At 40.1% G+C, this 17,591-nt stretch overlaps 1 protein-coding gene across 3 annotated transcripts in view; it reads left to right on the top strand.

Annotated features, from left to right (window-relative positions):
• PSME3IP1 (proteasome activator subunit 3 interacting protein 1) overlaps nt 1–17,591 on the top strand; it is a 50,588-nt gene that overhangs the window by 15,442 nt on the left and 17,555 nt on the right. For all 3 annotated transcript variants that reach the window (XM_047793683.1, XM_047793681.1, XM_047793682.1), the window contains exons 5-6: nt 2,681–2,814; nt 8,798–8,862. In XM_047793683.1, coding sequence (XP_047649639.1) covers nt 2,681–2,814; nt 8,798–8,862 — 199 coding nt within the window. The remainder of the gene's footprint in view (nt 1–2,680; nt 2,815–8,797; nt 8,863–17,591) is intronic.

Here is a 17,591-nt window from a genome sequence, read left to right as displayed (position 1 = left end):
GGCGATATGACTGCGTGTGTGTGCTCATTGGTTTGTTTTTTTTTGTTTTGTCTTTTTTGCGGAGAGTGTGCAGTAGGTTCCATTAAAGAGGTAGGAGAAAATGTGGACATATTCTCAGGGATTTGCTTTAAATCAGGATGATGGATGGTGATTGAGACAAGGTCGCAGCATGGTGCCACAAAACCTGCTCTGAAATGGTAGCAAAAACCTGGCTTCTAGTCCTAGTCCTCCTATGGAATTCTGGCATAATATTAAGACGGGAGTTGATGGAAAGTCGCACCATTATCCCAACTGTAGGATTGAGATTGATTCTCCTGAAGCTGCCCTCCATTCTCCATGGTGACCCCAGGATAAAATTATGCATTGATGTTTGCAGAGATGGACAGGTGATGTATTGCATTATTTCAGGCACCTGACATTTTCTCTAAGGAAAAATACATTCATTACACTCTGACTTGAATTCTCTCTTGTTTTATGTGCTTAATTTGGCAGGTAAACACATAAGACATAGTGTCTTCCAAAGCAGTGTTCTGGAGGGTATTGCTGGTATGATACGATCGTGAGAGACTGTTCAAGTTTTCAGTTCAGAAGAAAGAATGAACAGGGCAGCAGTGAGGCAAAAGAAAATTTTCTGTCCAATGTTATAGCACAACATTGAAGACACTCCAGGGGTATTAGCTTTTATTAGGAACTTGGGCAACTCTGATTGTCTAGGAAAACTGAAGTAAAGCAAGCCTTCCAACCCACTGATAGATATAATGCACTAACCCCAACATGCATATAGCCAGAGACATGTTGAAATAGGAATTGAAGGATTAGACATTTGTTTATTGAAACTGTAAATCAGAAGCTAGTTTTTGGCTTTGCTGGATTGTTGTAATATGATATATTTTATACTGTGATAATTGTGAATACAAATAAGTTGTGGATTGTGCCAGTGTAAACAACAGAACTCTTGTTTCCTTTAGTTAAAGCAATATTTAGTAATATGTGTTTAAAAACTGATTTTTAAAAATGCCTCATCTAATGAATTCCTTGAGATTTTTGAGATGTGTTTGTGTGTTTAAAGCATTTTACAGAGAGAGGGACTTAAGGGGAAAAAATTGCTTATGCTTTGGATGTGGATCAAAAATAATATTATTACCACCTCACCACCTGCCCCCCCAAAAGAAAAGTTTGAAGACTTTTCTTCATTTTAAAAGAATAGAAAGTGTTGGGTTTTTGTTTTAATATTATGTGTGGTTTTGTTATTATTTTTTTCCATTTTTGTTGTGTTTTTCAATGTTTAATGTTAAGAATTTTCTTTGGGGAATTCCCACTGTGGTGCAGTGGGATCGGCAGAGTCTCTGCAGTGCTAGGACACAGGTTTGATTCCTGGCCCAGCATAGTGGGTTTAAGGATCCAGTGTTGCTACGGGTGTAGCTTGGATCTGATCCCTGGCCCAGGAATTCTGTTATGCCATCGAGCAGCCAGAAAAAGAAAAAAAATTTTGAGAGTTTCTATCCTGTAACTTTGGACTTGGAGGTAAAAATCTCAGCATGCTTATAGTTTTTGGTATTCTGTTCCTAAAAGGTGAAATTTTTATTTCTTTGATTTTTATTCTAAAAAAATGAACAGTATTAATATATTATCAAAACATTAAAACATTAAATTGATGAAATTCAGTATAGTACTGAGCATTCTGCATAACCTCCATTGATTATGGCAAATACTTAAGATAACTGGTATCCATAAGAATAGAGTTAGTGCCTGAAGAGTGGTTTGAATTAGGATTTCTTAATTTCTGAAACCCGTTACTCCATTGTACAAAGTTACGTAAATAGTTTAAGACCAAATACCCATAGCCCCAGCCCTTTGGGCTGATAATATGTAAAGAGATACGTTGGGCACTAGATGTCACTCTTGTACCGATAAGGCACTACGGCATCTTAAATTTAAGGAATTGCACTGTGTTCCAGTACTTAGCTATTGACTAATAGGTTGTGAGAGCGCATGAAAGGGAAGGGGGGGAGGGGGCTGGTGGAACAAAAGAAAGTGACAGATCTTGAAAGCCAGAGATTGACATCAAGCATGAAAAATGTTACAAGTGCACTGGTTGTTTTATGCCTTTAAAACAACTTTTTGGTTCTTGTGTTGAAGATATGCAGGGGCTTCTCATTGTCTTGCACCAGTGGAGTAGGAGTTTGTTTTCATGGGATATCTACAGTTGAATGCTACTGATAGTCAGAGGACACTGTAAAATTGGCTTTTACCCTTAGGGAAGCAAAACAGATATTTTTATGTTTTCAGGAAAGTCACATTTTTTTCTGTTACATTATTCAAGATCTTTGTTTTCCCCATCAAGCATGATACTGACCATGTCTTTGGTGATAGAACGTTTTCTGGCCATACTCAGATTTTCATTGAGACTCAAAGGGGAAAAGTTTACTTCTCTGTTCTATTTTGGGCTTGATTTGTTCTCTTCCTCTGGCCACCTTCATTTCTTTTAAAATCAGCTGGATTCGATGGGCAGAATCTTTATTTCTGCGGAGGGGAGGGAATTTTTTAAAATAGGTAAGCCGAACGCTACGTGGCAGAGCTCAAGTGCCAGTGGGTTCCAGCTGTCTTCTGTCTCTCGATTTACCATTGTCCTGCTGTAGCTCTTGTTTTTGTTTAGTTTAACCCTTAACCTGTAACTCACAGTAATCTCAACAAGGTTGGAATTTCTCCAGAAAACAAGAAAGAAGTGGAGAAGAAAGTAGCTGTGAAACCCATAGAAACCAAGAACAAGTTCTCCCAGGCAAAACTGTTGGCAGGAGCTGTGAAACATAAGAGGTCAGCCCACATTTAGACAACTCAGATCTCCCTCTGACCGTGTGCTCTGAAATGCCAGAGTAATGGTAGCCGAGCAAAAGGTCACCAAAGCATAAGTCTTGGTGAAGTTCCTTTACCTCTTTCTCCCCTACCAAATTTGGTGTCTCCTGTAGCCTTTGACTCTTGTCTCTGATGGTTCCTTCAACATAATAGCTTCTCTTCACTGGACACCTGCCATATGCCAGGCATTATGTTAATTTAGCTTTCCATGCATGATCTCTTTTATTCCTCTCAACCAGTCTTTGAAGCACAAGTTGTTATTATCAGACGAAGAGACTGAGAATCTCAGAGGTTGAGAACCTTTTTGTCCAAGGTCACAAAGTAATGGGAAAGGTGGAGTTCAGTATTTGAGTATCTATGTTTCTAGGGGAAACAAGGCAGCACGTTCTAGGAAAGGATTTATGTAGGGCGTAGTGAGAGCAGGGAGGAGGAAACCCGGAACTCTCCCTGGAGAGGATATGTGTGCTCATATTGGGGAAAGGCTTTAGAAAGGAAAGGTTGATTAGGTAGGATGACTGGGGCTTAGAGAGGCAGATGGGGAGAGCAGAGCATCCCAGGCAGGGGCAGAGCTGCTGCAAAGGCACTGTGGCCTGTAAGAACATGGTAGCTTTGACAAGGGTACACACCAGGCTGGGGCTCTGCTTAATTGATGTGGGGTGGCAGCACTTCCTAGATGTTTTGGTAAGTTCTTTGTTATGTTTGTTCCTCCCTTTCCAAATCCTGAAATGGCACCAAAGTGATTCAATCTGGTCATTTCAATTTGATTGGCCTTCTTTACTGCAGGCAAAATGATGTTAAGCTTTAAGTGCAGTCTATTAGGAAAATCATGTATTTTGGCGACCAGCCACATGTTTTGAAGGGAGTGCCCTGATGCAGTTCTGTGGTTTGGCACACCATCCCTATGCTGATGTTCCTAGGAGCGTTGTTTATGTGTAAAAATGTTGTCACGGTATAACAGCAAACGGAAGGGTATCAGTGGCCTGGAAGGGGCCAGTTACCCAAGGCATGAATTATTCCTTTCAAGTTTTCATGCAAGCTCTCTTGCCTGGCCCGGCGTCTTTAAGGATTTGGACCTGGGTTCGTTTTACTGGACTGTACTGAGAATGGGTTCTGTAGAAGGCATTTAGCTACCTCTCAACCGTGTCTTGCTGCTAGCAGAATGGGTGTTAAATAAGTATCTTTCTTGCTTAGTCCTTAGATCACTTTTTATTAGATCATCCTTTATTGTTGTTTTGTGTAACAAGGTGATAAATTAGGATCTCCTGGGGCAGGAGTTCCTAATCGACCCAGCCTCGGGTTTATTAGAATCACCTGGAAGTTTGTTACTGCTGTGCCTCATACTGATTCTGGCTCAGTAAGTTTGGAGTGAGGTCCACGAGTCTAATTTTTAAAGTTCCATGGATGATTCTGGTGCTTGGTGAAAGTCTGATGCCTGGTGTGTGTGTTGTGAAGCATAATAATAAAACAGGCACCTGGGAACCTATCACCGAACTCAAGACCCAGAGCATTGAGAACGACACTGGGTCAGCCCTCTGTGCTCTTCTCCTTTGTGTCCCTGCCTTGCCATCCCTACGCCACTTTCCCAGATCTAGTTTATCATTCTTTTGACTTTCTTTACTTTCTGTAGTTTGGGGTTTTTTTTGGCTACCTGTGTAGGTATCCATAAACAATAAAATAGTGTGCTTGCTTTTGAACTTTATAAAAATGATTTTCATTATATACACAATCTTTTATTTGATTTTTCACTCCTTGTTTATGTGTCGGAAACAATTTTGTGTGTGTGTGTAGAGCTGTAATTTATTTACTTTCACTGCTGTATAACAGTGTGTTATCTGAGATACCAGAATTGGTTAGTCTTCTGTGGATGAATGTTTGAATTATGACAGATGGTGCTAATAGGTCAAGGACATGCTTTGTTACATATGTGCGTATATTTCTCTAGAGCTGTGTACAATATGGTAGCCCCTGACCCCCTGTGGCTATCTATTTTTATTTATTTATTTATTTTTTTGCTTTTTAGGGCTGTTCCCAGGGCATATGGAAGTTCCCAGGCTAGGGGTCTAATCGAAGCTACAGCTTCTGGCCTACATCACAGCTACAGCAACGCCAGATCCGAACTGCATCTGTGACCTGCACCACAGCTCGCAGCAACACTGGAACCTTAACCCCACTGAGAGAGGCCAGGGATTGAACCCACAACCTCGTGGTTCCTAGTTGGATTTGTTTTCCGCTGTACCACAAAGGGAACTCCACACCTGTGGCTATCTAAATTTAAATTGATCAAAACTAAATGGGAAGTTCCCTGGTGTCCTAGGGGGGATTCCTGGTTAAAGATCTGGTGGTGTCACTGCTGTGGCACAGGTTTGATGCCTGACCCAGAAACTTCTTCATGCCATGGTTGTGGCCAAAAATAAAATTTAAATAAATAAATAAAAGTAAATGAAATTTAAAATCCAGTTCTCTGGCCACACTAGTCACATTTTAACTGTTACATGGCTGCATGTGGCTAGTTGCTCTACTGGACAGCACAGATACAGCCATATAGTAATTCATGAAACAGTGTCTCCTTCGAGTCTTAATTTGTCTTTTCCTATTAACAGATGTCATTGACATATTTTATATGTTGATTTGCCATTCATGTGTCCTATTCTATGAAAGGTCTTTTCATTTATATAACCATTTTTCTACTGGGTTATTTGTATTTTTCTTATTGATTCATAGGGTTTTTTAGCTGCACTTGCAGCATGCCGAAGTTCCCGGGCCCGGGGTTGAAGATTGCCATAGCAGTGACAATGCTGGATCCTTAACCACTAGGCCATCAGGGAACTCCATGTACTTTTATTCTTATTTTGACTGTTTTAATTAGAGGGTAGTCTCTGCTTTATTAGTCTTTTTGGAGATCTTTGGATTTACTTATCCCTGTTTTTTCTATTTCATTAATTTTTGCTCTATAATATCTGCTATGTTCTTTCTTTGGAATGTTTACTTTTTTAACCCTATATTTTTATTATTTATATTATAAATGACTGTCAGATACCTATTTAATCTTCAGCCCTTTTTTAAATTATAGACAGCTAAAGCTATAGCTTTTCCTTGGTTTTCATTGTATACAATTTTGTGTTTCCAGCTAAGTATTTTTAAATATCCATTATGATTTCTTTCTTGACTCATGAATTAGAAACATTTTTTAAAAATTTCCGAGCATATTGAGGTACTTTAACCATATTTCATTGGCTCTAAGATGAACCTTTTTCCTTCCCCATTTTAATACCTTGTAATCAGTGGTGTCTCAGAGTCTATGGAATATAATACTGTGTTATCGATTTCTACCCTAATGGCATTGTGGTTTGTATGTACTGATTCTTTTGAAATTGCTTTAGATTTGCTTCGTGACCTATTCCTAAGGTTGATTTTTGTGTGTTCAAAGTGAGCTTGAGGAGAATCTGTTTTGTAATTGTTTGTCTGGGTTCTCTGTAGGTACAACAAAACAAAGTTGTTCATTATGTGGTTCAAATCTTGTGTCTTTACATATTTATTTGCTTGTTCTATCAATACCTGAGGGGAATATTTGGAAATCTCCCACTATAGTAATGGCTTCTTTCTTTCTTTCTTGGCTTTTTAAGGCCACACCCATGGCATATGGAAGTTCCTAGGCTAGGGGTCCAATTGGAGTTACAGCTGCTGGCCTACACTATAGCCACAGCAACTTGGGATCCTAGCTGCACGTGTGACCTACACCACAGCTCATGGTAACCAACGCTGGATCCCTGACCCTCTAATCAAGGCCCGGGATCAAACCCACATCCCCATGGATACTAGTCAGATTCATTTCTGCTGCCACCACAACAGGAACTCCAGTAATGGCTTCTTGATTTTCCTTCAGAGTTCTGTTGAACGTAATGTATTTTTAAGCTCTTTAATTAGAAACATACATATTGGTGGAGTTCCCTGGTGGCCTAGTGGTTAAGAATCCAGTGTTGTCATTGCTGTGGCTCCTGTTTGATCAGTGGCCTGGGAACTGCCACATGCTGAGAACCAAATAAAAGGGAGAAGCATACGTATTCAGAACTATTATTTCTTCGTAATGGATTAAACTTTGTTTCATCCATTACGAAGTAAACTAACCTCCTTTAACTCTTGGAATGCTTTTGTACTTAAAGAGTCTATTTTAAATAGCTGAGTTAAAATTTAGTCTGTTAATCTCTTCTTATAGGTAGGTTTGGATTTAGTAGGATTTTCTATATAGTTTCTACTTTCTTAATTACTTGTCATTTTACTAAAATTTTTTCACTTGTATTTTTAGAAAAATTGAATATGATTTTAAAATCTTTATTCTTTTCTTTCCACTATTTTTTTTTGTCTTTTTGTCTTTTTGTTGTTGTTGTTGTTATTGTTGTTGTTGTTGCTATTTCTTGGGCTGCTCCCGCAGCATATGGAGGTTCCCAGGCTAGGGGTTGAATCGGAGCTGTAGCCACCGGCCTACGCCAGAGCCACAGCAACGCAGGATCCGAGCCGCGTCTGCAACCTACACCACAGCTCACGGCAACGCCAGATTGTTAACCCACTGAGCAAGGGCAGGGACCGAACCCGCAACCTCATGGTTCCTAGTCGGATTCATTAACCACTGCGCCACGACGGGAACTCCTCTTTCCACTATTTTTGATTCATGTATTTTATTTATTTCTTTTAGTGGCTAACCTTGCAGTTTATCAGGAATACTTAGCAAAACCTTAAGTAAAGAGCTCTCTTACTTTCCTACAAAATTATGCATGGACCTTAGAACTTTTAGCTACAATCATCTTCCTTCCTTACATGCTACTACTGTCCAGAACTTTGGTATAGTCATATTTAACACCACAAATTAGGTTTTTTCCGCCTTCTTTTTGGCCATGCCCGTGGTATGCAGAAATTCCCAGGCCAGGGATTAAACCTGTGCCACAGCAGTGACTCAAACCACAGTGGTGGCAACACTGGATCCTTAACCCACCACACCACAAAGGAACTCTAGATGTTGTTTTTCTATACAATGTTTGTTTAGATTTGTATCTTTCAGTTTCCTTGTTCACTATCCCTTCCTCTTTGTAGTGCGTTTATCTTTTTATGACTGCCCTAAGTTGTCTATTAGGTAAGAATTTTACAAACAGTACTTATATTAGTGATAACAGTGGCGCTGGAGAGCACTGTGCCTTCTCCAGGCCGCATGACAAGAAAAGTACGTTCTTTAGATGTTCTTTTCGTGAAGGTCTTTTGGGTGACTTTCAGAATCTCTAGCATGTCACTAAAGATACTCCTTTCAATCTTTGATAACTGAATTTTGGGCATTTATATCCATGTCCAGATTTTTTTTTTTGTCTTTTGTCTTTTTAGGGCTGCACCAGCAGTTTATGGAGGTCCCTAGGCTAGGAGTCGAATTGGAGCTACAGCTGCCAGCCTACAGCACAGCCATAGCAACACAAGATCCGAGCTGTGTGTGCGACCTTCACCATAGCTCACGGCAACGCTGGATCCTTAACTCACTGAGCAAGGCCAGGGATCGAACCTGCAGCCTCATGGTTACTAGTTAGGTTGGTTAACCACTGAGCCACGACGGGAACTCCATGTCCAGATATTTTTCAAATCCATTTGTGGTTCTAACCAGGATGAATCAGGACAACGAAGAATCTGACGTTTAGGCGATTCTTGAAGATGTAATGCTTCATCCCCTAAACTGGTCAGGGGTTTAAATTGTCTTCATAGCAATGATATAACTGGAAGGAGATTAAGCACCTGAAATGAAGACTTTCCATTTCACATCATGAACCTGAAATGAAGACTTCATTTCACATTATCCCAGCTCCTCGATGAGACCTGAGACCCACAAAAATGGTCATGGGAGCTTCTGATTCCCAAAGCTTTGGTTCCCAAGATTGGATGTGGCTCAAATCACCGTATTTTTTTGTTACAGTTCAGAGAGTGGCAACAGTGTGAAAAGACTGAAATCGGACCCTGACCCAGATGACAAGAATCAAGGTGGGTGGCAGCTTTCATTTTGTTCTCTACTCATAGCACATGAACCATAGTACAGCCTGAAATGCATTATATCTGTGGAGACATATACGTATCACTAAGCAAGCCTACCTAAACTTGACTTTCCAAACCATTTCAGACTATGTAGGACTTACGCCTGGGAGTATGTCAGCTACCCTACAAAGTAATACATTAGAAACCAGTGGAACTGATAAATGACAATTGTGCTCTCCCAAGGAGTGTTTACAAAGCCAAAGCTCTGGTCATATCACCAATGTTCACAAAGGGTTTTTCTCTGTCTCCCTTAAATGTCAAGTTTCTTGATTTCACCTGGCTTGCTGCCAGTGAGAGGTAGAATGCCCAGCTCTTGCTGTTGGTTGAATTGGGTGGAGCCTAGCCGCTAAATACAGTTTCTAGGAGTACTTCTTTTTTGGTGGTTACTTTTATTTTTAAAATTTTTTATTTTTTAGTAGTTACTTTTATGTGATCAAATCTGGTATTGTATTGAATGGCCCAAAGTTATAAGTGAAGGTGAGTGTTACTGGGGTCTAAATCAAGGGATGAGAAACTCAAGAGTTTTCAGTTCTAATCCTGACTCCAGTGGGATTGAGACGCTGAGCTAAACTCTAAGAGTCATCTAAAAACAGGGCTTACATGTATTTCTCTTTCCAAAAAGTAATGAATATTTTAAAATGTATATTTATTGAACTCCAATAATGGGCTATTTCCAATATTTTTTTGCTCTAGAATTTACTTCTAAAAATATTTAGTGGAGTTCCTGCGGTGGCGCAGTGGTTAACGAATCCGACTAGGAACGATGAGGTTGCGGGTTCGATCCCTGGCCTTGCTCAGTGGGTTAAGGATCTGGCGTTGTCCTGAGCTGTGGTATAGGTGGCAGACGCGCTCGGATCCGGCATTGCTGTGGCTGTGGTGTAGGCCGGCGGCTACAGCTCTGATTCAACCCCTAACCTGGGAACCTCCATGTGCCTTGGGAGTGGCCCAAGAAATGGCGAAAAAGACAAAAAGAAAAAAGAAGAAAAATTTAGTGAAGAGCCGCTCTTCTACCTATAATGTTCTCTTCCATTCAGTTCTCCTTACAAAGGGAAGCAGTATTACACATTTCTTCTGTATATGTCCAGAGATATTCTATGCTATGTACAAGCAATTAAAAATATATTCTTTTTTAAAGAGTATTTTATTATAGATAATTTAAAACATATTCAAATGTGGAGAAAATAGTGTAATGAGCCCCCATAATGTTGCTTGAACAATTTTTTTCTTTATTTGCCACATTTATTTGCATTTCTTTTTTAAATACATAGTTCTCTTTTTAAATTAAAGTATATTTGATTTGCAATGTTGTGCCAATGAGCCCCCATAATGTTGCTTGAACAATTTTTTTTCATTTGCCACATTTATTTGCATTTCTTTTTTAAATACATAGTTCTCTTTTTAAATTAAAGTATATTTGATTTGCAATGTTGTGCCAATCTCTGCTGTACAGCAAAGTGACATATATATGCATTCTTTTTTATATTCTTTTCCCTGATGGTCTATCCCAGGAGATTGGATTTGGTTCTCTGTGCTATACAGTAGAACCTTGTCGTTCACCCTTTGTAAATGTAATAGTTACACCTACTAACCTCAAACTCCCAGTCCATCCCTCTTCCTCTCCCCTCTCCTGAGGCAACCACAAGTCTGTTCTCTGTGTCTGTGAGTCTGTTTCTGTTTCATAGATATGTTCACTTGTGCCATATTTGAGATTCCACAAATAAGTGATACATGGTATTTGTCCTCTTCTTTCTGATTTACTTCACTTAGTATGATAATCTCTAGTTGCATCCATGTTGCTGAGAATAACATTATATCATTCTTTTGTGGTTGAGTAGTATTCCATTGTATACATGTGCCACATCTTAATCCATTCATCTCTTGGTGGACATTTAGGTTGTTTTCATGTCTTGCCTATTGTGAATAGTGCTGCAGTGAACATAGGGGTGCATGAATCTTTTTGAATTACAGTTTTGTCTGGGTGTATTCCCAGGAGTGGGATTGCTGGATCATAGGCTAATTCTCTTTAATTTTCTGAGGGATCTTGATACTGTTTTCCATAGTGGTTGTACCAATTTGTGGTCCCACCAGCAGTGTAGGAGGGCTCCCTTTTCTCCACATGCTCTCCAGCATTTGTTATTTGTAGACTTATTAGTGATGGCCATTCTGACCAGTGTGAGGTAGTAACTCATTGTAGTTTTGGTTTGCATTTCTCTAATAATGAGTGATGTTGAGCATTTTTTCATGTGCCTACTGGCCATCTGTATGTCATCTTCGGAGAAATGTCTATTTAGGTCTTCTGCCTAACTTTTCTTTTCCCCCCCCATTTAAAAAAAATATAGTGTAGTTGATTTACAGTGTTGTGCCAATTTCTGCTATATAGCAAAGTGACCCAGTCATACATATGTAAACATTCCCTTTCTTATATTATCTTCCATCATGTTCTGTCCCAAGAGACTGGATATATAGTTCCCTATGCAATACAGTAGGACTTCATTGCATATCTATTCTAAATGTAACAGTTTGCATTAACCAACCCCAAACTCCCAGTCCATTCCACTCTCTTCCCCTTCGGCTACCACAACTCTGTTCTCTATGTCCATATGTTTCTGTTTTGTAGATAAGTTCATTTGTGCCATATTTTACTGTTTTATTTTATTTATTTGTTTATTTATTTATTTTGCTTTTAATGGCCACACAAGGGGCATATGGAAGTTCCCAGACTAGGGGTCTAATTGGAGCTACAGCTGCTGGCCTATGGCACAGCCACAGCAACCTAAGATCTGAGCCATGTCTGCAGCCTACACCACAGCTCACAGCACCCCCAGATCCTTAACCCACTGAGCGAGGCTGGTTACTAGTCGAATTCATTTTTGCTGCGCCACAACGGGAACTCCAGGATTTTTGTATTTCTACGGTATCTGTTGAGATTTCTTATTTGTTTATGTGGATTTTCTTTTTTTTTTTTGGTGAACCTGGCCAGAGGTTTGTCAAATTTTTTTTTACACTTTCAAAGAAACAGCACCTGGTTTTATTAATTTTTTCCCCTATTTTAAAAAATCTCTGTTTTATTTATTTCCTCTCTGATCTTTATGATTTCCTTCCTTCTGCTGACTTTAGGTTTTATTTGTTCTTTTTCTTATTCTTTCAGGTGGTAGGTTAGGTCGTTGATTTGAAATTTTTCTTCTTTTTTGAGGAAAGCCTGCATTGCTATGAACTTTGCTTTAAGATCTGCTTTTGTAGCATCCTATAGATTTTGTATGGTTGTATATTCATTGTTGTTAGTCTCAAAGTATTTTTAATTTCCTTTTGCTTTCTTTGTTGACCCATTGGTTTTTTAAGTAGCATGTTGTTTAGTCTCCATGTAGTCTTTTTTTCTCATTTCTTTTCTTGTGGTAATTTCTAGTTTTGTGCCGTTGTGGTCAGAGAAGATGCTTAAAATAATTTCTATCCTTTTTTTTTTTTTTTTTTGGCTTTTTAGCACCCCCCCCGCCCCCCGCCGGCATGTGGAGGTTCCCAGGCTAGGGGTCAAACCAGAGCTATAGCTGCTGGCCTACGTCACAGCCACAGCAACGCCAGATCCGAGCCTCATCTGCAACCTACACCACAGCTCACAGGCCTTAACCCACTGAGCGAGGCCAAGGATCGAGCCCTCAACTTCATGGTTCCTAGTCGGATTGTTTCCATTGTGCCATGATGGGAACTCCAATTTCTGTACTCTTAAATTTGTTGAGGTTAGTTTTGTGCCCTAGTATGTGGTCAGTCCTAGAGAATGTTCCATGTGCACTTGAAGAGAATGTGTATTTTGGTTTTTTGGATGTAATATCCTGTTCTGTTGTGTCGTAGGAACTCTGTTACCTCATTGATTTTCTGTTTAAAAGATCTGTTCATTGATCTGAATGGTGTCTTAGTCTCTTGCTGCTATTATTGTATTCCCATCAATTTTGAAATGTCTGTTAGTATTTGTTTTGTGTATTTGGGTGCTCATATATTAGTTGACTAGTGTGAAATCCTCTCTTATATTGACTTTTTTTTATCATTTTATGGTGTTCCTCTTTATCTTTCCTTATGGCCTTTGTTTTAAAGTCTCTTTTTTCTGATAGGAGTATTATAACTCCTGCTTTCTTGTGCTTTCAGTTTGCTTGAAGTATCTTTTTTCCATCTCCTCACTTTCAGTCTATGTTCATCCTTTGCCCTAAGGGTCTCTTGTAGGCAGCATATTGTAGGCTTTTGTTTTTTAATCCAGTCTGCCACTCGGTGTCTTTTGATGGGAGCATTCAGTCCATTGACATTTAAGGTAATTATTGATACATGTGTATTTATTGCCATTTTAACCTTGTTGTCCAGTTAATTCTATATTTCTTCTTTTTTTCTTTTTCTTTTGTTGGAGGATATCCTTTTATTTTATGCTTGTGTCCTCTACTTTTTGATTTTTTGTGAAGGTATTGTTTGTTTTTGATTTGTAGTTGCCCTGTTCTAGTATGTTAACTCCTTCCTATATCTGCTTGATTTAGACTAATAGTCATATAGACTCAAAAGAATCTAGGAGTTGTTTTCTTCATTGACCCATTGCTTTTTTAGTACCTTGTGGTACAGTGGGTTAAGGATCCAGAGCTGTCACTGCAGTGGCCCAGGTTGCTGCTATAGCATGGGTTCAATCCTTGGCCCTGAAATTTCCACATGCCACAGGTGTGGACAAAAAAAAAAAAAAAAAGTCTACATTTTCTTACTCTCCTTTCCCACATTTTATGATTTTCATGACCCTTTTTACATCTTCATGTTTATCCTTTTGCTGTTCCTCATGTTTATCATCACTTCCACAAATAGTTTTTCTTTCCTTTAAAAAAATTTTAATGACTCCACTTGTGGCATATGGAAGTTCCTGGGCTAGGGAATCAGAGCCACAGCTACCACCTACACTGCAGCTGCAGCAATACCAGGTCCTTTAACCCACTGCTCTGGGCTGGGGATTGAACCCTCAACTCTTTAGCAAACTGAGCTGCCTGCATTCAGAATCTTAACCCACTGCACCACAGCAGGAATTGCTTTTTTTCCCAGTTTGACATGTATACTGGCTTATTTAAGTGACTGCTTTCCAATTTTGATTTCCTCCTTCCTATATCTTTTTGCTTCTTTACTCTTTAGAGGAAACACTTCAATATTTCTTTTAGGATAGGTCTAATATTGCTATATTCTTTAGTTTTTGCTTGTCTGAGAAACCTATAGTGAGTATTATAGGTTGCAGATTTTTCCTTTTCAGAACTTTGAATATATCTTGCCACTCCCTTCTGGTCTGTACTGTTTCTGTAGCAAAATTATGTGGGTTCCCTTGTAATTAACTCTCTGTTTTTCTCTTGCTGCCTTTGGAATGCTTTCTTTATCTTTAACTCTTGCCATTTGTATTGTGATATGTCTCTGTATAAGTCTGTTTGAGTTTATCTGGTTTGGAACCCTCTGTGCTTCCTCTATGTGGATATCTGTGTCCTTTATATTTGGGGAGTTTTTTAGCCATAATTTCTTCAAATATATTTTCAGTCCTGTTTCCTTGTTCTCCTTCTGGAATCCCTATTACATGTAGATTGGCTCTTTTTTGTGTGTGTGTGTCTTTTTTTTTTTTTTTGCCATTTCTTGGCCCGCTCCTGTGGCATGTAGAGGTTCCCAGGCTAGGGGTCTAATCAGAGCTGTAGCTGCCAGCCTACGCCAGAGCCACAGCAACGCAGGATCCGAGCCACATCTGCAACCTACACCACAGCTCATGGCAATGCTGGATCGTTAACCCAGTGAGCAAGGCCAGGGATCGAACCCGCAACCTCATGGTTCCTAGTCGGATTCGTTAACCACTCTGCCATGACGGGAACTCCAGATTGGCACTTTTTTTGGGGTCTTTTTTTTTTTAGGGCCACACCCACGGCATATGGACATTCCCAGGTTAGGGGTCTAATTGGAGCTGTGGCCACCGGCCTATGCCAGAGCCACAACAGCACCTGATCCAAGCCATGTCTGCGACCTACACCACAGCTAACGGCAATGCCAGGGCTTGAACCTGAAACCTCATGGTTCCTAGTTGGATTCATTAACCACTGAGCCATGATGGGAACTCCAGATTGGCGCTTTTTATATTATTCTATAGAGCTCTTATATTGCCTTCATTTTTTTTTTTTTTTTTTAAATTTGGTTTTCTCTCTGCTGTCCTGATTGGGTGATTGCCATTATTCTGTTTTCCAAGTCACCTATTTGTTCCTCTGTATTATTCATCCTACTAGTCATTGCCTTTAGGTGAGCTTTCATCTCTGCAAATGACTTTTCCAGTTCGTTTTGGCTCCTCTCCTGGTTTCTAATTTCTTTCTGTCAATAGCCTTTCCTAATTTGTTCAGTATTTTCAGCGCCTCCATTTTGAATTCGGCATCTATTAGACTGTTCCTTCAGGGGAATTCCCCTGTTCTTTTGACTGGAAGTGGTTCCTCTACCTCTTCATTTTGCTTATATTTCTCTTACTGTGAGTTTAGGGGAAACAACTATCTGTTGTAATCTTGGAGGGCTATTTATATGTGTTAACGTTCCTGGGTAGCTTGTGTGGGTTTGCAGTTTTTTTGGTGTGAGCACTGCTTTTGGTTTAGATACTTGCTGTCTCTCCTTGGCATGTGCATGGCCTCTGTGCGCTTCCAAGGAGGTGGGATTGATGGGCAGTGCCCGGTCGTGGGACCCTTGGTGGTGGAAGGCAGGACCCACCTCTGGAGTCTGAGATGGCAGTAGTGTCTTTTCCACCTGTGGAGAAAGGAGTTCCTGTGGCAGTCTTGTTTCCCTTCTCTCCTACTCCCCAACGATGGTGCTTGCTTCTCTGGCGATCCCAGGCCTCCTCCGTACTCCCTCAGCTGTGACACACCACACCCTAACCCCTCATACTGTTTCCACACAGCCAACCCTGGTCTCCTCACCAGGTTTGATCTCTGAAGCCTCAGCCTCAGCACCCAGACCCCCAGCTGCCCTAGCAGATACGCATCTCAGGCTGGGGTGTGCCAGGAGGCAACAGTGACCATCTGTCTAGCTCTTTCCACTTTGCCCTCCTCAGACAGGCTGCCATGCTTTTCTCAGGCTTTGAAGCTCCCTTCTGCCCCAGCTAGTCAGAGGACCTCCCAGCGTATGGAAACCTTTCCTCTTTCACAGCTTCCTCCCAGGGCTGCTGGTCCCATCCCGATTGCTTTTTCTCTCTTCTCTCTCTCTTTTTACCTTTTGTCCTACCCATTTATGTGGAGAGTTTCTTGCCCTTTTGGAAGTCTGAGGTCTTCTGCTAATGTTCAGTAGATGTTTTGTGAGAATCGTTCTACATGTCCCTGGGTGGGGGGGGGTTGTTCTGTATTTTTAAAAGAAGGTGAACGCCACATCCTGCTCTTCTGCCATCTTGGTCCAGTCACTTCCACAATTTTTTTTTTTTTTTTAGAAATTTATTTTATTCATGTACTTTTCTTTTTAAAAATTATTTCCCCAATATGATTTTTTTTTCCTTCTCTATGGTATGGTGACCCAGTTACACACACATGTATACATGCTATTTTCTCACATTGTCATGCTCCATCATGACGTAGTTCCCAGTGCTACACAGCAGGATCTCATTGCTAACCCATTCTGAAGGCAATAGTTTGCATCTTTTAACCCCAAGCTCCCCATCCCACCCCACTCTCTTCCCCTCCCCCTTGACAACCACAAGTTTATTCTCCAAATCCATGGTTTTCTTTTCTGAGCAAAAGTTCATTTGTGCCTTATATTAGATTCCAGGTATAAGTGATATCATATGGTGATTGTGTTTCTCTTTCTGACTTACTTCACTCAGTATGAGAGTCTCTAGTTCCATCCATCCATGTTGCTGCAAATGGCATTATTTCGTTGTTTTTTTTATGGCTGAGTAGTATTCCATTGTGTATATATACCACATCTTCCTAATCCAATCGTTTGTCGATGGACATTTGGGTTGTTTCCATGTCTTGGCTATTGTGAATAGTGCTGCCATGAACATGCGGGTGCATGTGTCTTTTTCAAGGAAAGTTTTGTCCAGATATATGCCCAAGAGTGGGATTGCTGGGTCATATGGTAGTTCTATGTATAGTTTTCTAAGGTATCTCCGTACTGTTTTCCATAGTGGTGGTACTAGCTTGGGTAGTTGTATTCCCACCAACAGAGCAGGAGGGTTCCTTTTTCTCCACACCCTCTCTAGCATTTGTTATTTATGGACTTACTAATGATGGCCATTCTGACTGGTGTGAGGTGGTATCTTGTGGTAGTTTTGATTTGCGTTTCTCTAATAATCAGTGATGTGGAGCATTTTTTCATGTGCTTGTTGGCTATCTGTATATCTTCCTTGGAAAAGTGTCTATTCAGGTCTTTTGCCCATTTTTCCATTGGGTTGTTGGCTTTTTTGCTGTTGAGTTGTATAAGTTGCTTGTATATTCTACAGATTAAGCCCTTGTCTGTTGCATCATTTGAAACTCTTTTCTCCCATTCTGTAAGTTGTCTTTTTGTTTTCTTTTTGGTTTCCTACTTCAACAGTTTTTGACATATCGAATCTTATTTTGTTTATACCTCCCTCTGTAGGGTTTTTGTTTTTTTGTTTTTGGTCATGCCTACAGCATGCAGAAGTTCTAGGCCAGGGACTGAACCCCATCCACAGCAGTGAAAAAATAGAATCC

This window comes from Phacochoerus africanus, chromosome 8 (assembly GCF_016906955.1).
Source record: "Phacochoerus africanus isolate WHEZ1 chromosome 8, ROS_Pafr_v1, whole genome shotgun sequence".
Lineage (NCBI taxonomy): Eukaryota > Metazoa > Chordata > Mammalia > Artiodactyla > Suidae > Phacochoerus > Phacochoerus africanus.
Note: the sequence above shows the minus strand (reverse complement) of the source record. Positions and strands in the feature narration are given on the sequence as shown.